This window comes from Podarcis raffonei, chromosome Z (assembly GCF_027172205.1).
Source record: "Podarcis raffonei isolate rPodRaf1 chromosome Z, rPodRaf1.pri, whole genome shotgun sequence".
NCBI lineage: Eukaryota > Metazoa > Chordata > Lepidosauria > Squamata > Lacertidae > Podarcis > Podarcis raffonei.
In genome coordinates this window covers 29182467-29199376 of record NC_070621.1, presented here as the reverse complement: position 1 = coordinate 29199376, position 16910 = coordinate 29182467, and the positions used below count along the sequence as shown (strand labels likewise).

Sequence of the window (16910 nt, the reverse complement as noted above, 5' to 3'; positions counted from 1 at the left end):
TGTTGCTCGGTCCCTGCTCCTGCCAACCTAGCAGTTTGAAAGCACGTCAAAGTGCAAGTAGATAAATAGGTACCGCTCTAGCGGGAAGGTAAATGGCATTTCCGTGTGCTGCTCTGGTTTGCCAGAAGCGGCTTAGTCATGCTGGCCACATGACCCGGAAGCTGTACGCTGGCTCCCTCGGCCAATAAAGCGAGATGAGCACCGCAACCCCAGAGTTGGCCACGACTGGACCTAATGGTCAGGGGTCCCTTTACCTTTACCAAGCACTCACCCAGGCTTGTATTCCCCTTGGGAATCAAGGCATGATGGAGAAATATGGTTTAACATGTATTTACAACATGGGTGCAGACAGGAGATAGCACATCCACTGCATTAAGTATTTATATTGATTTTTAATTTGAATTTTATTGCTTCTTATATTTCTATGAAAAAACATGTTAGATTTGAATTCTATGGAATTAAAATTATAGTACAATTAAACACAAAGCAGAAGCAATAAAAAGGTAGTGTTTCCCTATAAAAACAGTGTTTCCCAACCGGGGGCCACATGGCCCTCTGGGGGTTTCCTGGATATTTCAAAATCACATAAATGGGGGGGGGCACAGCACGAGGCTAGGGGGCCACAAAGTGAGAAGTGAAGAAGAAAAATCATATATATATATATATATATAATCCTGATTGCCTTGTTATCTGCTTGGCCAATCACAAGCGGGTAAGGGCACCACCAGGGTCTAGCATGCCTTTTTTGCCACATGCATTTTATTCAAGCAGTCCTAGTTTGTTTTTTGACCAGTAGAGCTCATGACTGAGAGCCCCCAGCTCAGGTAAGTGTGGTGGTGGGGTGGCAATGAGTAGGGCTGGGCGAGCTGGAGCTGCTTGTTGTTGCCACCAGTGCTGGTCCTGGTGGCAGCCTGGCCCCGGCTCTGCAAGGCCTGGGGTGAAATCCACCCCAGCGCATAGTCAAGTGGGGTCATCTGGTGCTGCTGACTTGCATCTAGCAAATAACTAAGTGTCTACCCAGAAGAAAGCCACACTGAGTTCAGTGGGCTCTCCTCCCACGTAAGGGTGTAGGGGGCTATAGTGTTTTATTCTTCTAGGCAGTCAGAGCTCCTCTGGATAACAAGATCTTTTTGCACCACGTCAGTGAGGACCACTTGCTTTTTAAAGTTCTCCCATATATACAGAACTCCCTCTGCACGTTTTGTAATTATTATAATAATAATTTATTATTTATACCCCGCCCATCTGGCTGAGTTTCCCCAGCTACTCTAGGCGGCTTCCAATCGAGTGTTAAAAACAATACAGCATTAAATATTAAAAACTTCCCCAAACAGGGTTGCCTTCAAATGTCTTTTAAAAATAGGATAGCTTCCTTGACATCTGATGGGAGGGCGTTCCACAGGATGGGTGCCACTACTGAGAAGGCCCTCTGGTTCCCTCAGGTCATGTGGGTTTCCCTTGCTGATTCCAGTATCCTTCCAGTCAGGACCAGACCTGGAGGCAGGGATAGTCCTCAAACAACGACTAAGCCTGCCTCCTCAGTAATGACATGGTCTGGTCTTAGTGTAACTCCTCCTCCTGCCCGTGACCACTGAGATCGGGTGTCCCAATACATTCCCTGCTGTGGAACCTGCCCCAGACATTCTGTTGGCTGAGGCCCACTCCCAGGCAGCCCTGACCCTTTCCCCTTAAAAAGCAAAATACATTTTTTAAAAGTGTTAAAATGTGGTAAAACCAATGAATGGATCAAGAGATATTGAAATTGAACAAAACTCGTTATGCAATGGCAGCAAACAATTACAGTGGTACCTCGGGATGCGAATGGGATCCGGGATCCGTTCCGGAGCCCTGTTCGCATCCTAAACAGAACGTAAGACGCGTCTGCGCGTTGCCGCTTCAGTGCATGCGTGTGATGCCATTTTGACCGTCTGCGCATGCACAAACGGTGAAACCCGGAAGTAACGCACTGTTACTTCCGGGTCGCTGTGCAGCGCAACCCGAAAATACTTATCCTGAAGCATATTTATCCCGAGGTATGTCTGTAATCCCGAGGTATGTCTGTAAACACGGCGTTCCGTGTGCTGCTCTGGTGCCTGTTCGCCGGAGCAGCTTCGTCACGCTGGCCACGTGACCCGGAAGTGTCTGCGGACAGCGCTGGCTCCCGTCCTCTAGAGTGAGATGAGCGCACAACCCTAGAGTCTGTCAAGACTGGCCCGTATGGGCAGGGGTACCTTTACCTTTACCTTATGTCTGTAATAGAGGGACGCGGGTGGCGCTGTGGGTTAAACCACAGAGCCTAGGACTTGCTGATCAGAAGGTCAGCAGTTCGAATCCCCGTGACGGGGTGAGCTCCCATTGCTTGGTCCCTGCTCCTGCCCACCTAGCAGTTTGAAAGCACGTCAAAGTGCAAGTAGATAAATAGGTACCGCTCCAGTGGGAAGGTAAGCGGCGTTTCCGTGCGCTGTCTGGTTCACCAGAAGCGGCTTAGTCATGCTGGCCACATGACCCGGAAGCTGTATGCCGGATCCCTCAGCCAATAAAGCGAGATGAGCGCCGCAACCTCAGAGTCGGTCACGACTGGACCTAATGGTCAGGGGTCCCTTTACCTTTACGTCTGTAATACAGAATCTGTAATAAGGAATAGATGGGAAGTCTGGTAGATAGAAAAAAACCACTTTAATTTTATGTTTTGAAGGTTACTAGCTGATGTACTAGGGACGCGGATGGCGCTGTGGGTTGAACCACAGAGCCTAGAACTTGCAGATCAGAAGGTCAGTGGTTCAAATCCCCATGATGGGGTGAGCTCCCGTTGCTCAGTCCCTGCGCCTCCCAACCTAGCAGTTCAAAAGCATGTCAAAGTGCAAGTAGATAAGTATGTACCGCTCCGGCAGGAAGGTAAACGGCGTTTCCGTGCGCTGCTCTGGTTTGCCAGAAGCAGCTTAGTCATGCTGGCCACATGACCTGTACGCTGGCTCCCTCGGCCAATAAAGCGAGATGAGCGCTGCAACCCCAGAGTCGGCCACGACTGGACCTAATGGTCAGGGGTCCCTTTACCTGTAGCTTCTCTTTTTTTCTTTGGTGGTGATGGAAATTTATTTTCTTTTTCTGTATGGTGTGTTAATGTGAACAGTAACAATAAAAATTAATAAAGGGGGGGAGCAAAATACAAACTATACAATAACTTAACAAAATAGTGAAAGTAAAAACAAAGCAAGAAACAATTATGCTAAAATTGAACTACTCCCCGCCCCGACTAAACCTTTGTCCCACCCCAAACAGAAAGAAAATAATAAAATATTTTTAAAAACCACCATTCAAGGTGCAGCAGATTAAGAACACTTTTTAAACATTTTAAAACATTTTATTCGCCACTTGCTGCAGAGAGCTGTTCAGAGTATGTGTGAGTGTAGGTCCCTTGGGCCTGATGGAATTGGCTTGCAGCGGGGAGTGGTCTTCCCAAACACTCACAGGAGCAGCAACAACTGTATATTGGACTGTATCTGTAGGTTTCCCCCTCTCTGTCAAATAACTGGGGTCAAATAAGTCTCGTTTACTTTTTATAATACATGGAAGATGGATCTCTCTCAGGAGGTTCTGGACTCTCCTTCCGTGGAGGTTGGATGGTCATCTGTCATGGATATGCTTTAGCATTCCATTATGTCCCTAACATTTTATGTAAATGTTTTGTATAAATTATAAAAATTATCAATAAAACATGTTCTATTTACAAACAAAACATTTAAATAGCTACCTTTCTATCAGTAGGATGGGGGGGCATGGGTATAGCCAAGATTTTTGTTAGGGGGACAGACTTTTGTTAGGGGGCAGAACCTCATATTTATATTTATTTTTACTTATTGGGGGGCAGCTGTCCCTCTTTGTTGTTTTTTTAAATTTTTTGAAAATAATTTTCCGAGTGTATAACAGACATATCAACAAACAAAAAAAACATCAAAAAACAACAAACACACACAAAAACCACATTTATCCTAACTGTAATAACCCCACTTTTGTTATCATTGTTGGGTGACTCCCTCGAATCCCCCTGGCTGAGTTTCCATATCAATCATTGTAGCAGTTTCCAAAACTATTTTCACATAATATTTACTTGGTCAATTAACAACTTTCTTTCTTTTCATTTTAACTTTTATCCATAGTCTTCTACATATCACATATTTAAATCCTAGGCCAATCTGTTACTCACAAGTAATTCTATTTAAGTTATCAGCTGCCCCCCTTTGGCTACGTCGGGGGGGGGGCACAGGAAGGAAATCAGGTCAGAAGGGGGCCACGGTCAGAAAGTTTGGGAAACACTGGTTTAGAAAATCATTTAAGAGGTCCCTCAAAACCCTCAGGGGGTGGAACCATTGTCCTAATCAACAAAGCTATTGGGTTCACAGGGGGATTATGACCTGCAACAGTCAGTAGTTTATGGAAAAATAATTACAACTCAACTTCTGGAAGGCTTGCAGAGGAGCCTACTGATGATCCCAACACATACATACAGTAACTAATAATTTTAAAATCAGGTTTGAGTAGTAAAGGCTTAGGGTTAAAGGTGAATCCTGAGTCTGAAAATTACTTAACTTAGAACACATTGGCATAACTTTTCAGTATAAAAATACATCCTGTGAAATCAGTAGAGATGCTCTGATACTTCAAAGCCAGAGGAGAATTTAGCCCTAGGAGACGACTCTGTGACGGAATGGAAGATCAATAGAACTTGACAGGCATGCAGCTGTGTTGCTTCCAGTGACGTTAAAGCCCATTTACCTCTTCTGAGGAGTGATGTCAGCTAGGCATGAGTCAGAGGAAAGCAGTAACCTTAGTCAGTGTTCTATATTTATAAATTCATGACAAAAGAATAGTACTCTAGCCAGGATTGGCTTGTTATTGTTGTATGTCAAACAAATGCATGTCCTTTGGGACATCAACCTATGGGGGTCTCTTATGGTAGAAAAAAGTGGGATAAAATGTTAAAAGATTCTCAAGAAGTACATAAATGGTGATGGATCTCTGTTTAAAGCAGGAAACCTTTGGTCATCCAGATGTTGTTATAAACTCCAGCTCCCATAAACTGTAGGCAGCATGGCCAAGGTAAGGGATGATGAGAGCTAGAGCCCAGATACATCCAGCGAGAGTATATTGGACAAGATAGACAGGAACACAATATTATATAGCTTTTCTTCAGCAAAACGTTTTTCACCAGATCACATTGCAAGCACCTAGGTGCCACAAACTATTCCACCAGTCTTTCTCAACAGGAAATGAATACATATTTGCAACATTTTGAGGTTTTAGCTGACATTTAACAGAAGTGTGTAATATAGGAAGGATCTTGCATCAAACAAGAGTTGTGAAAGAATAGGAAAATGATATTTTATATGAACAAAAAGATACTGTAAAGAGACACTCAAGTGTACTTATTTCTTGAGTATTCCCCCCCCCCTTATTTTCATTATATGGTTTGAGACCCAGCATGCAATCCAATTTCTGGTCTCTCTTCCCTTTCTTGATTTCAATGGCACTTATTCCCAGACACTGCTAGATTGCAACCTAGGATGGGGTAGGTGAGAACAAATTTTAAACCAAAACTTTTTAAAGTATATATAGTACTTAGGAGAAAATAACTTTGACATCAGACTGTATTTATTTTGTGTAAACCTGGTTAGAAGAATCAGAATAAACTCCTCTGAAATCTTTTTGAGAAAGTCCAACAGTTAATGGGGAACATTTAATAGTACCAATCTTGCCTGCACCAAGCTTAGATTAGGTGAATTTTTATTTCATTAATACAATATCTCATTTTCATTTTATACACCTGTGATTTAAGGGATCCCTAAGAGAACCAATCACCAGCAAGCACTTGGTTACCTCCAGGAGAGCTAAAAAAGCAAGATAAGCTAGTGGGCCTATTCATTCATTAAAAACATCAGTCTCTATTCTACCTGAACTCCAAAGCCATGCAAGAATTTGTTCGCTGCCCTTCCCACTTATTTATCTGTTAGATGTAATGCAGCCGAGCTCTAGTTTACCTTTCCCCTTTATCACGCCAGTTTACTTTCTTCAGGGAACTTTTAGTATGAGGAGCATTTGGTTTGGTGATCCTCCAGCTGTGAACATAGGAACAGTCCAAATATAGGCTTGGACATTTTGGTGAGAACTAAGCCTCTGAAGCAGAGGCAGGAACTTTTAAACCTCACATCAGCCCCAGCCAGTATGCCCAAGTGATGCCAGGGACCATGAGAGGTGTGATCCAGCAATGTTTTGGCGAGCACAGGCTCCCTATATCTACTTGGAAAAAAATGACTCCTTGCCTTCTGTGGGAACAAAGAAGTAGATGGCACTTAACTAAAATGTGGTAAAAGAAAGAGCAACTAATACAATAGGCTTTCAAAGTTAAACCAGGTTTATTTTAAAATCTTAACAGCTAGTTTTTACAAAAAAGAGAGAGACATACACACACCCCAAGTGAAAGAAGCTGGGCCTTAAATGTTACAGATCAATGTCAGAAGCAATTTCCCTCAAAGTGCAGGTTCATCTTTCCACTGCTGTGATTGGATGAAAATCTGCTCTGGAAGGAATCAATAAAAGGTTACCATAAAAGGGGTGAGTGTAACAGTATAAAAACTCTGGAAACTGCTGTAGTAAAACTCTAGCTTTGCTCTCAGACTCTATCATTTCACTGGATGGCTCCTTTTCCAGCCACTCCAACTCCTAATCACAATAGTCCAGAGTTTTTTCTGCTTCAAGGTAAAGCTTAAAAGAATCTTCACAAGACATATAACTGGTGGATTCAATGGTCTCTGCAATATCCTCCACCTGATCCAATAGGATACTAGCAAGGGATTTTCGTGAAGCGGTTGATCTTCTTCCACTAACTATTATCCTAGGAGAGAAACAAAGGCTGGTTGTGGACAATTTAGACTTTGGCGTTGACATGATATCAGGTAGTTTGTTTGTGGGAGATTCTTGTCTGTGCTTGCTATCATCCCAATCAGTTATAAAACAATCATCATCCTCTTCACTATCTGAAACGATTATTTTAACGGGCATATTTTTATGCTGAAAAGAAAGCTCACTGTTGTTCATCAACACATCATCAGAGCCCCCAATAACCATAGATCCCATTATACTTTTGCTGGCTTGGAGACTTCTGTTGTCCGAATTTTCCTGAAGCCAAGAGTGAGCCCAAGAGCTACAGTGGCCATTCAGTGGAAATCTTGTGTTCTCTGTATCCTTCAATGACATTTCCACTCCTGAGATATCTTGCAACTGATCCTCGGAATCTTCTAAGACAAGTCTGAAATCACACTGGGGAGAACCAGATAGAGCCTCATCAACCATTATTACACTCATTCCAGATTTCTGCGCAAAACTGAGGTCTGACATTTTACTGGTCTGCAGTTGAGATGCTTCTGAGGCGCCTGGCTCAGCAACTTCACCTGCCTCTCCATGTGGACTTGTAGGAATATTGAGAGACATGTCAGTCTCGCCTTGTTGCTTGACATGGTTAGACACATACTCTGATGACTGCTGCAATGGGACCCCTTGGATATCAGTAAGCATGCCATTTGCCTCGACAGGAGGGTCATGGCAGATTGTTTGAAGTTCAGAACTGCAGTTTACCTGGAAAGACAAGTGAGCTTGAGAAGAAGAGGATACATGACTTTGATCATGGTTTTGAGTAGTTTGTAGATCATCATCAGGCACATAGTGAAATGACTGCTGCAGTGGGGCCACTTGGGCATCGTTAAACTTGCCATTTGCCTCAGCAGGTGGGTCATGGGAAGCCACCTGACATGCAGGGCTGCAGTTCTCCTTGTAAGATAATGAATGATCTTGAGTAAAAGAAGATATAGGAGTTACTTCTTGTGGACTGGCTGGTTTGCATTCTTCGTTCATGGATGCAGAGATATCCATATTAGTTATGTTCTGAAGCACTTGTTCATCCTCCTCAATAAGTAGCTCTGTCATCTTAGAACTCACATTGACAATGTCATCATCACTGCCACCTACAAGACTGATATTCTCACTGCTTGCGGGTTCATCAGTTACAGGTGGGACGAGAGCATAATTCGGAGAAGGCTTTGATGGCTTTTTATTTGGCTGGGTGGACAATTCCATATCTCTCAGCCATGCCCCTTCAGTCGTGTTTCGGAGGTTTCCCATCAGTTGGTCCTTTAGCTGGGATTCCAGCTGTACCAGCTCTTGGGCTTTCTGTACCCTGTGTTCAATGTCCATGAGGACTTCTTCATCCTCAACTTCATCTCCATGAACCGCTTCATGTGTGTACATTAAGTCATGGTCTGATATGCCAAATATATCCAGTGAATGGAGATACGCAATGTGCTTGTCCAGCTGCTTATCTGTTTTTCTTTGGCTTGCATGCAAAGACTGAAGCTGGAGCTGTGTTACTGAGCTTTGAGTGTCTCCCAGTGTGAACAACTCCCTTAGTTCTTGCATAGTGAAATATCTGTATGGGTCTTTCCTATCTCCCATGCTTTGTCGGATTAATGAGTCTTTGAATACTTGCCTTCTGTAGATTTTCTCCTCCACTGTCCCACAGCTAATTAGCCGGTAGATTACAACATTGTCCTTCTGCCCTATCCTGTAAACCCTGTCTACAGCTTGAGCATCTGTAGCTGGATTCCAGCTAGGATCAAAAATCACCACCCTGGTAGCTGCTGTTAAGGTTAGACCAACCCCACCGACTTGGGTAGTAAGCAGAAACACAGAGTACTCTTTGCTCTTCTGAAAGACACTAATTCTCCTTTTTCGCTCCTCCAACTGGCTTACTGTTCCATCAATGCGCATTAGCTTAAAGCACCTGTGAGTCAAGATGCGCTCTATAATATCCAGCATTTTTCTTGAATGAGAAAACACCAGTGTTCTGTGCCCCTCCTCCTGCAATCTTTCCAGCAAGGCCATGAGGAAGGACAGCTTTCCTGATTCTGCCATCAGAGTCTCATCCAAAATGTCCCTAAGGTTTCTCTTCATGCTGGAAGGCTCATTGTTTTCATCACCATCCACCATATTATAATTGGGAGCTTCCAGACCAAGTTTGCTACATGCTTGTGCTGACAACAGCCTGGGGTGATCACAGAGTTTCTTCAAGACATTCAGTTCAGCAAGTGGGGACCTTGTGGTCATTAACAACTTTTGGATATGATCCAAAGACAGAAAGTCCCTATATATTTCTTTTTGTATGGGTGATAAGTATACCCACACAATGAAGTCGTTTTTTCTGGGCAGAGAAGGCATTTCAGAAGCAACAGTCTTGCTCTGATATTCTGGGAGACTGATTTTAAGTTCAGGCTTAGCTTTGTTCTGTAGTTCATCTTTACTCCGTCTTAGGAAATACGGCTTGATTATGGACATCAGGTTTTCAGAGATCTTAAGTCCCAGTGCTTTCTCTTCCTGGGTTGCATTCTTTGTCCTGGCTCTTATGATAGGTTTTTCGTATTCCATCCCGAAGGTTTTCATCGTGCCTAGAAGCGATCCCTGACAAGCAAAGTCAAAAAGAGCCCAGAGTTCTTTTAGGTTGTTTTGGACTGGAGTGCCTGTGAGCAGGATGCGGTTTTGAGAAGGGATAGCATGCACAGATTTTGTCGTTTTGGCAGATGGTGTTTTAATTTTATGAGCTTCATCAAGGATGACGTAGTCCCAGACGAACTCCTTCCCATCAAAGCTCGATAACTGCTGCCAACTGCTGAGGACCAGCTGATAAGTCGTGAGCAAGATACCACTCCTCTTCTGGATCCTCTTTAGATTTCTCTCACATTCATACTTGTTGGGTCCATGAAAGACACTCACTCGCAGCCCAGGAGTCCACTTGGCAAACTCTTTAAGCCAGTTGCTCAAAAGGCTAGGTGGCATAATTAACAGCACAGTCCGAATGAGTTCTTCATCAAACATGCCCGAGAGGAAAGCAATGATCTGAATGGTTTTCCCCAAGCCCATGTCATCTGCAAGGATACCGCCTTTCCTTCCATCGCGGTATAAACTGTATAAGAAGGCAACCCCTTCTCTCTGGTGGTCAAATAGCTTGTCATGTATTTCTCCAAACAACATTAGTCCACTCTGACAGACGTCCACAAAGACATCATCTTCCTGATCCAGGGCTAGTGAAGCTAATGCTTCCTCAACTTTTTTCATTTTTCTTGTCAGCTTTTCACAGGGATAGATTTGATGCGCCTTCCTGAGAAGGCAGAGAGATTCCTCCAGATTGCCATTTTTTGCTTCCTGCTTTGCTTGAGAGACAAATCTGAAAATATAAAGTTTGAAGAGTCAGAAATACCCCGCAAAAATCAACTCAGGGTCTTAAAATGTAGGAAGGACAGTAGCATCCATGCATTTGATTCACACAATATAGCATGCCTACAAAACAACGGTCCTTTATTATTATTTATTCTCTCTCTCTCTCTCTCTCTCTCTCTCTCACACACACACAGTATGTAGTGAGCTACAAAAATCACAAATTTAATAGTAAAAATAAATCAACTATCAAAGAGATAAACACAATAGCTCTAAAAACTCAGAGACCACTCACACACAGCATTAGAAATTATATAAAAATTTGGGACTGGTTTACTAGTATCATTTACTTGCTCCATGTGTTCTAGCTCAAGCACTTTGATCTGCAGAACTTGCACTTCTATAAGTGCCATATAATGTTCATTCTGCATTTGCTAGGAGTTTATCTTTCAGCGTGGCACCATGTATGCTTTCCTTTCCAATCAAAGCTAGACAGATAGCCTTGCTTTCTATATTAGAAATCTGCTAAAACCATTTTTTTAAATTCAGAAATCCTGTCCAGACACATATTGGTTTACCAATATTTGCTGAATTCATTTGTGTATTACTGATAATTGTTTTATGCACGCTGTTTAAAGATTTGTTTGATTAAGCAGTTTCTAAATAAATAAATATAAAATATTAAAACCTTTGTGGAATAAAAAGATGTTCAACACTAGGGTTGCCATATTTCAAAAAGTGAAAACCGGACACAAAAGTTGTTGAGCTTTTTTCTTTTGTCAAAGTTGTTGAGCTTGTTTTGCAAAATCTCAGCTAGAAAAATATTGCAGTTTTTGAGCTATTTTTAAGGAAATTCACCAAAATCGAGACTTCTGACATGGGTTGCCAAACGTCTGGATTTTCCTGGACATTTCTGCGATTTCTGCCCAGACCCTGTTCCCAACTGCCTTATTCCATCTAACACCCAAAGATCACTTCAACTCAATGGAACTTGCTTTTGAGTAGACTAAATAGGATTGCGTTGGAAAAATTAGAAGTGAAGTTTTGGTAAGTTTCTCCAGAGAGAATTAGGCCTCATCTGCCCAAGGACACAGTATTTTGGGTGGTGTCAGTGCAGTTCCACAAGACCCCACCTGACCTATGCATTTAAATCTCTAAGAAACCACTTTAAATAGTCATGGCTACCCCTAAAGAATTCTGGGAACTGTAGTTTGTTGAGGGTGTTGAGAGTTGTTAGAAGATCCCTGTTTTCCACATAGCAATCCCTCTTCCCAGGGAACCAATGTAGCTCTATGAGGAAAATAGGGGTATTCTAACAACTCTGTGAAGTGAATCAGGAGACTCTCAGCACCATCAGAAGTCTTTAGGGGAAGCCATGGCTGTTTCAGTTGGTATGATAGTGCTTAAATCTATAGCACAGGTCTTACAGAACTGCAGTGACACCACCAAAAGTCAGTCTCTCTCTCTCTCTCTCTAAAAAAAAGGCCAAATCACAGGATTAACCATGCCATTGAGCTTTTATCATCAATGGGAAACCTCTGGCCCAACCTCTGTTTCTAATTAGGCCCAGTATGGGTCCTAATCTGAACACAAGGTTGTGGGGCAGGTACAAATGTGATTGCAAATGAACAATCAGGAACTTAAAGTGAGCAGAAGTAAAAACACCAACACAGTAATCCTTATATTTGCAAAGCTGGAGATTTAGCAGATACTTGGTAGATTTTATATTTTAAAAATATAGAGGAATGTTGCTTCTTCGCCTCAGCAGCTTTTCATGCATCTTGAAATATTTTTTACACCTAGCAGAACCTAACCTGATTAAGGCTGCAGTCCTATGAGAGTAAGTACCATTGAATTCACTGATATAGTCATACCTCAGGTTGAAGTAGCTTCAGCTTGAGCATTTTCGGGTTGCGCTCCGTGGTGACCCAGAAGTAACAGAACGTGTTACTTCCAGGTTTCACCACTCGCGCAAATGCTAAAAATGACGTCACGCGCATGCGCAGAAGCGCGGGTTGCGTTCGCTTCAGGATGCGAATGGGGCTCTGGAACGGATTCCGTTCGCATCCAGAGGTACCACTGTATATACTTCTGAGTGGACATTGTAGTGTTAGGGCAGAGGCACACCACATATTTAAAGCACATGGCTTCCCACAAGGAATCCTGAGAAATGTAGTTTCCCTCAAAGAGCTACTCATAACAAATTATAGTTCCCATGATTCTTTGGGGGAAGCAATGTGCTTTAAAAGCATTCAGTGGGTATCTTAAAAATGGTAGATTTTGGAGGTTCTGCTTTTTCTCTGTACACACCCTTTAACATCCAGCATGAAGAACTCAGAAAGCTTGTACAGTCATACCTCAGGTTAAATATGCTTCGGGATGAATATTTTCGGGTTGCGCTCCACGGCGACCCGGAAGTAATGGAGCTCGTTACTTCCGGGTTTCACCGCTCGCGCATGCGCAGACGCTCAAAATGATGTCACGCGTGGAAGCGGCAACCTGTGCATGTGCAGAAGCAGGTTGCGTTCACTTCAGGATGCAAACGGGGCTCCAGAACGGATACCATTCGCATCCAGAGGTACCACTGTATGCTATATTTTAGGACATTCTGAGTGGTGGAAATAAAGCTATTCTGTACTGGGTCCCCACCTCTTCCTCATAAAAATAAGCCAGCAGGGCTACATACATTTTACTATTGTTATTTTGAATAACTTTCTGACCTGCTGTTATTTTAACACTATTAATTGTTTTTGCTGCTGTTTTACATCCTGGAATTTTAACACTGCATTTTTTAGATCTGCTGCAACCTGCCAAGGGAACTCGTGCACCGTGAAATGTGAGCTAGTAATCATTGAAATAACTGTTATTAAATATTTCGAATATTACAGCTCCACAAAGTAACCATACACAGGTGTATTCAGAAGTAAGACCAACTGAGTCCACCGGGCAAGTGCTAGGATTGTACAGTCTTGACTCCCATTTGCCCAGAAACGGCGTTATCACATTTCTTATCCGGGAAAGGAGAAACGCTCTAGAATCTTAGCTCAGAAGTAAACCTTAAATGCAGAATCACCCTCCCGTTCCAAATCCTTTTCGTTTACCTCCGGTACTGTTCATCCCGCTCAGGATTATCAGTGCCCAACGGCTCAGCCATACTTTCGCAGCAGAAACAAACACGGAACCGGCTGCCAGTGAGATTTCAAAACTGCGCGGCAAGCAGCAGCGTCTACTTCCTTAACCTTCCCAGCCTATCACTGAGCGGAATGCAAATGAGGCACGAAGTTTTTTGCCTTTCAGCTCGTTCCGAACACAGAGGAGGCGTTCTCATTCCAGAAGGAGGTGGCGGCTCATTCAATGTTTATTCGTTCATTCACACCATTCATTCATTCATTCGCACCACTGAGATAAAAATGTAGAGTCACAATTCAGATGTGTGGAAGTTCGGTTCCTGGATTCGTTTTACTCCGGCTGCTCCCGCGCCGCCGTTAAGTGACCATAGAAAACTTTGAAGAATGTATGATTTGGGGGCAGGAGGTGTAACTGGAGAAGAAAAGAGGAGCATTGATGCTCTTCCTAATTCAGATCGTATTTCGCGTGAAAAATATGATTTAGGCTTTAATGAGACTTACTTTTGAGTAGGCCTGCACAGTAAAGGTAAAGGGACCCCACGACACCATTAGGTCCAGTCGTGGCCGACTCCGGGGTTGCGGCGCTCATCTCGCTTTATTGGCCGAGGGAGCCGGCGTACAGCTTCCGGGTCATGTGGCCAGCATGACTAAGCTGTTTCAGGCGAACCAGAACAGCGCACGGAAACACCGTTTACCTTCCCGCCAGAGCGGTACCTATTTATCTACTTGCACTTTGACGTGCTTTTGAACTGCTAGGTTGGCAGGAGCAGGGACTGAGCAATGGGAGCTCACCCCGTCGCAGGGATTCAAACCACCGACCTTCTGATCGGCAAGTCCTAGGCTCTGTGGTTTAACCCACAGCGCCACCCACGTCCCATAGGCCTGCACAGTACTTTACAGTTAAACTGCAGTACTGTACTATTCATGTATTCAGAATGAAGTCTCATTGACAGCATTGGATTCACAGGATAAAAGACTGCAACTTTTTAGCCATTTTAAAATCACCCTACAGGCAATTAAAGAATCCTGTGCCACAGTGTCCTGTAGCAGTTAGAATGTTGGAGGCCAGGATTCAAATCCCTGCTGAGCCATGAAACTCAGAAGGTTACCTTGGGCCAGCCACAGTCTCTCAGCCTAGCCTACCTCACAGGGTTGTTGTAAGGATAAAATGGGGGTGAAAAGAACAATGTGCTGCCACTTTTGAGCTTCAACATTCTCACTTTGTGATCTCCAAGATAATGTTCTATTCATTGCATTACCAACAGCGCAATCTTAACCATATATGAAAATAGAGATAATCCAGAAGCCCCTCATGTTTACTCAGAATCAGGAGTGCCAACTTGGCCCCACAACCATGGGTGCTTGGGACTGTGGGTGCCATGCAGCGTGCATGGCCCTGGAACTGAAATATGTGGGTGCCCGGCCTCTTCGTGAGGAATTATGTGGGTGCTCGGGCACCCAGGGCCACAGGGAGTTGGCATGTATGCTCAGAATGGTCTTTTTACCCAATAATTCATCTTCTTCTTTGGCTGTCACTTGTAGTCGAATGAGATTGTCTTCCATATGGTCTTAACAGTGTGTCCTTAAGTGACTGTGGAGGCCGATTCTGGATTTGCACATCCTTCCACATTGGGGACATAGGTTTCCAGGTGGAAATTGATCAAGGTGAGGATTTGCCAAACGTGCCTTCCTAGGTTTTCTGTCACCCAGGTCAAATACCCACGCCCCGGATGTGTGTTTGCGTACATACAAACACATACACACACCTCAATACATTTATTCATAAAGGGCATAAAAAGTAGGTAATATATCATTTTAATGCAAAGGAATCCTAGGAAGAACTATGACTGCGTGACCAAAGTCAAAAAGAGTATCCCTTTCTAGTAAAAGCAAATTGTTTGTCAAAAGTAGAACTTCCATGTGCAGCAATTGTCTATCTGAGATCAGGTTTTGAATTGAACACTGTCCAACCATCTCGTGCTCTGTCGTCCCCTTCTCCTTGTGACCTCAATCTTTCCCAACATCAGAGTCTTTCCCAGGGAGTCTTCTCTTCTCATGAGGTGGCCAACGTATTGGAGTCTCAGCTTCAGGATCTGTCCTTCCAGTGAGCACTCAGGGCTGATTTCCTTCAGAATGGATAGGTTTGATCTTCTTGCAGTCCATGGGACTCTCAAGAGTCTCCTCCAGCACCATAATTCAAAAGCATCAATTCTTCGGTGATCAGCCTTCTTTATGGTCCAGCTCTCACTTCCATACATCACTACTGGGAAAACCATACAGACCTTTGTTGGCAAGGTGATGTCTCTGCTTTTTAAGGTGCTGTCTAGGTTCTCCCAAGAAGCAGACGTCTTTTAATTTTGTGACTGCTGTCACCCTAAGGATCATCTATCTAGTCCAGGGGTTTTCATCCTGGGGTGCCTTGAATGAAGATCAGGGGTGCTGCGGGCAACGCTGGCCTCTGTCCCTCTTCCCTCCCTCCTCTGAAACCCTCTTGCATCTCTGCTTACTGAAAGGTTTGCACAGCTGTTTGTTGCAGCCCTGGCTACAAGCTCTCCAGGCGAATGATGCCTCTGGGGCTGGCCAGGGGGTGCTGGTTGCCAGGAACTGAGGTGCCCTTGGAGTAAGCAAGCAAGTGGGTGAGGGAACCCAGCCAGCTAGTCTACCAGTCCCTGCTGTTGGAAATGGATAGGCAAGTGCAAGGCCAGGTTGGCAGGCAGACACTGCACTGGCCGTTATTGTGCTTGCTGTGTGCAAGGCCTGCCTTGGCGTTGAGTGCCGAGTGCTGAAGGCTTTTCCTTTATGCAGTCCCAGCAATGCCCACTGCTGCCACCGCTGCTTCCCAAGGTAATGTTTACCTTTGGCCAGTCTCCGTTGGGTCACTAAGTCTCCGTTGGGTCACTAAGGCTGGGGACATCTTCTTCCCAGGCCCCTGTGGGGCAGTATGAGGAAGTACTTCTTTTTGGGGAGGAGGGGGGCAGCTTAGAGACTAGGGCGGCAGCAGCCGCTGCCTGGAGCAGCGGTGGAGGAAGCCGCTCAGGCGCCTGGGGTGGTGCGCCCAGGGGCGGGGCAAGCTGCCCATAGGGGCAGGGCGCACCACGGAACTCTGGAGTCTGCCTGCCTCCTCCCACTCAGCCACCCTAAAGCTGGGGTGGAGGTGGCAAGCAGACCGTTTGGGCAGCGCACAGCCTGTGTGCTCTCAAGCCACTGCGTCACTCCCAGGAGAGATGTGTGGCTCGGGCACACTGCAGGGCCTGTGGTGAGTGCCGCCCGGCAGTTTGTCACCCCTCTCAGTGGTGACACCCAGGGTGGCCCGCACCCACCACACACCCCTTCCTCTGCCCCTGGCCTGGAGGACTCCCAAGGAGAGGGGGGAGGAGAGGAGGGGGAGGGAACATTCCACAAGGGAGTGTGTTCGAAAAAGGGTGAGATGCTTTCAGCTCTGCAAGCAAGGGGTGACATAACTCGGCTCCTGAGCCCCACAGGGGTGCCGCACAAAGAATGTAGTTGGTCAAGGGATCCATGGAC

At 44.6% G+C, this 16910-nt stretch overlaps 1 protein-coding gene across 1 annotated transcript; it reads right to left on the bottom strand.

Moving 5' to 3' along the window:
• Window positions 1–6388: 6388 nt before the first annotated feature.
• Window positions 6389–13476, bottom strand: LOC128406150 (DNA excision repair protein ERCC-6-like). The gene is made up of 2 exons (XM_053373167.1): window positions 13359–13476; window positions 6389–10267 (listed from the first exon to the last, which is right to left on the bottom strand). The coding sequence occupies exons 1-2, from the start codon at window positions 13409–13411 to the stop codon at window positions 6718–6720; spliced, it is 3603 nt and encodes a 1200-aa protein (XP_053229142.1). The 5' UTR covers window positions 13412–13476; the 3' UTR covers window positions 6389–6717.
• Between the last annotated feature and the right edge of the window lie 3434 nt (window positions 13477–16910).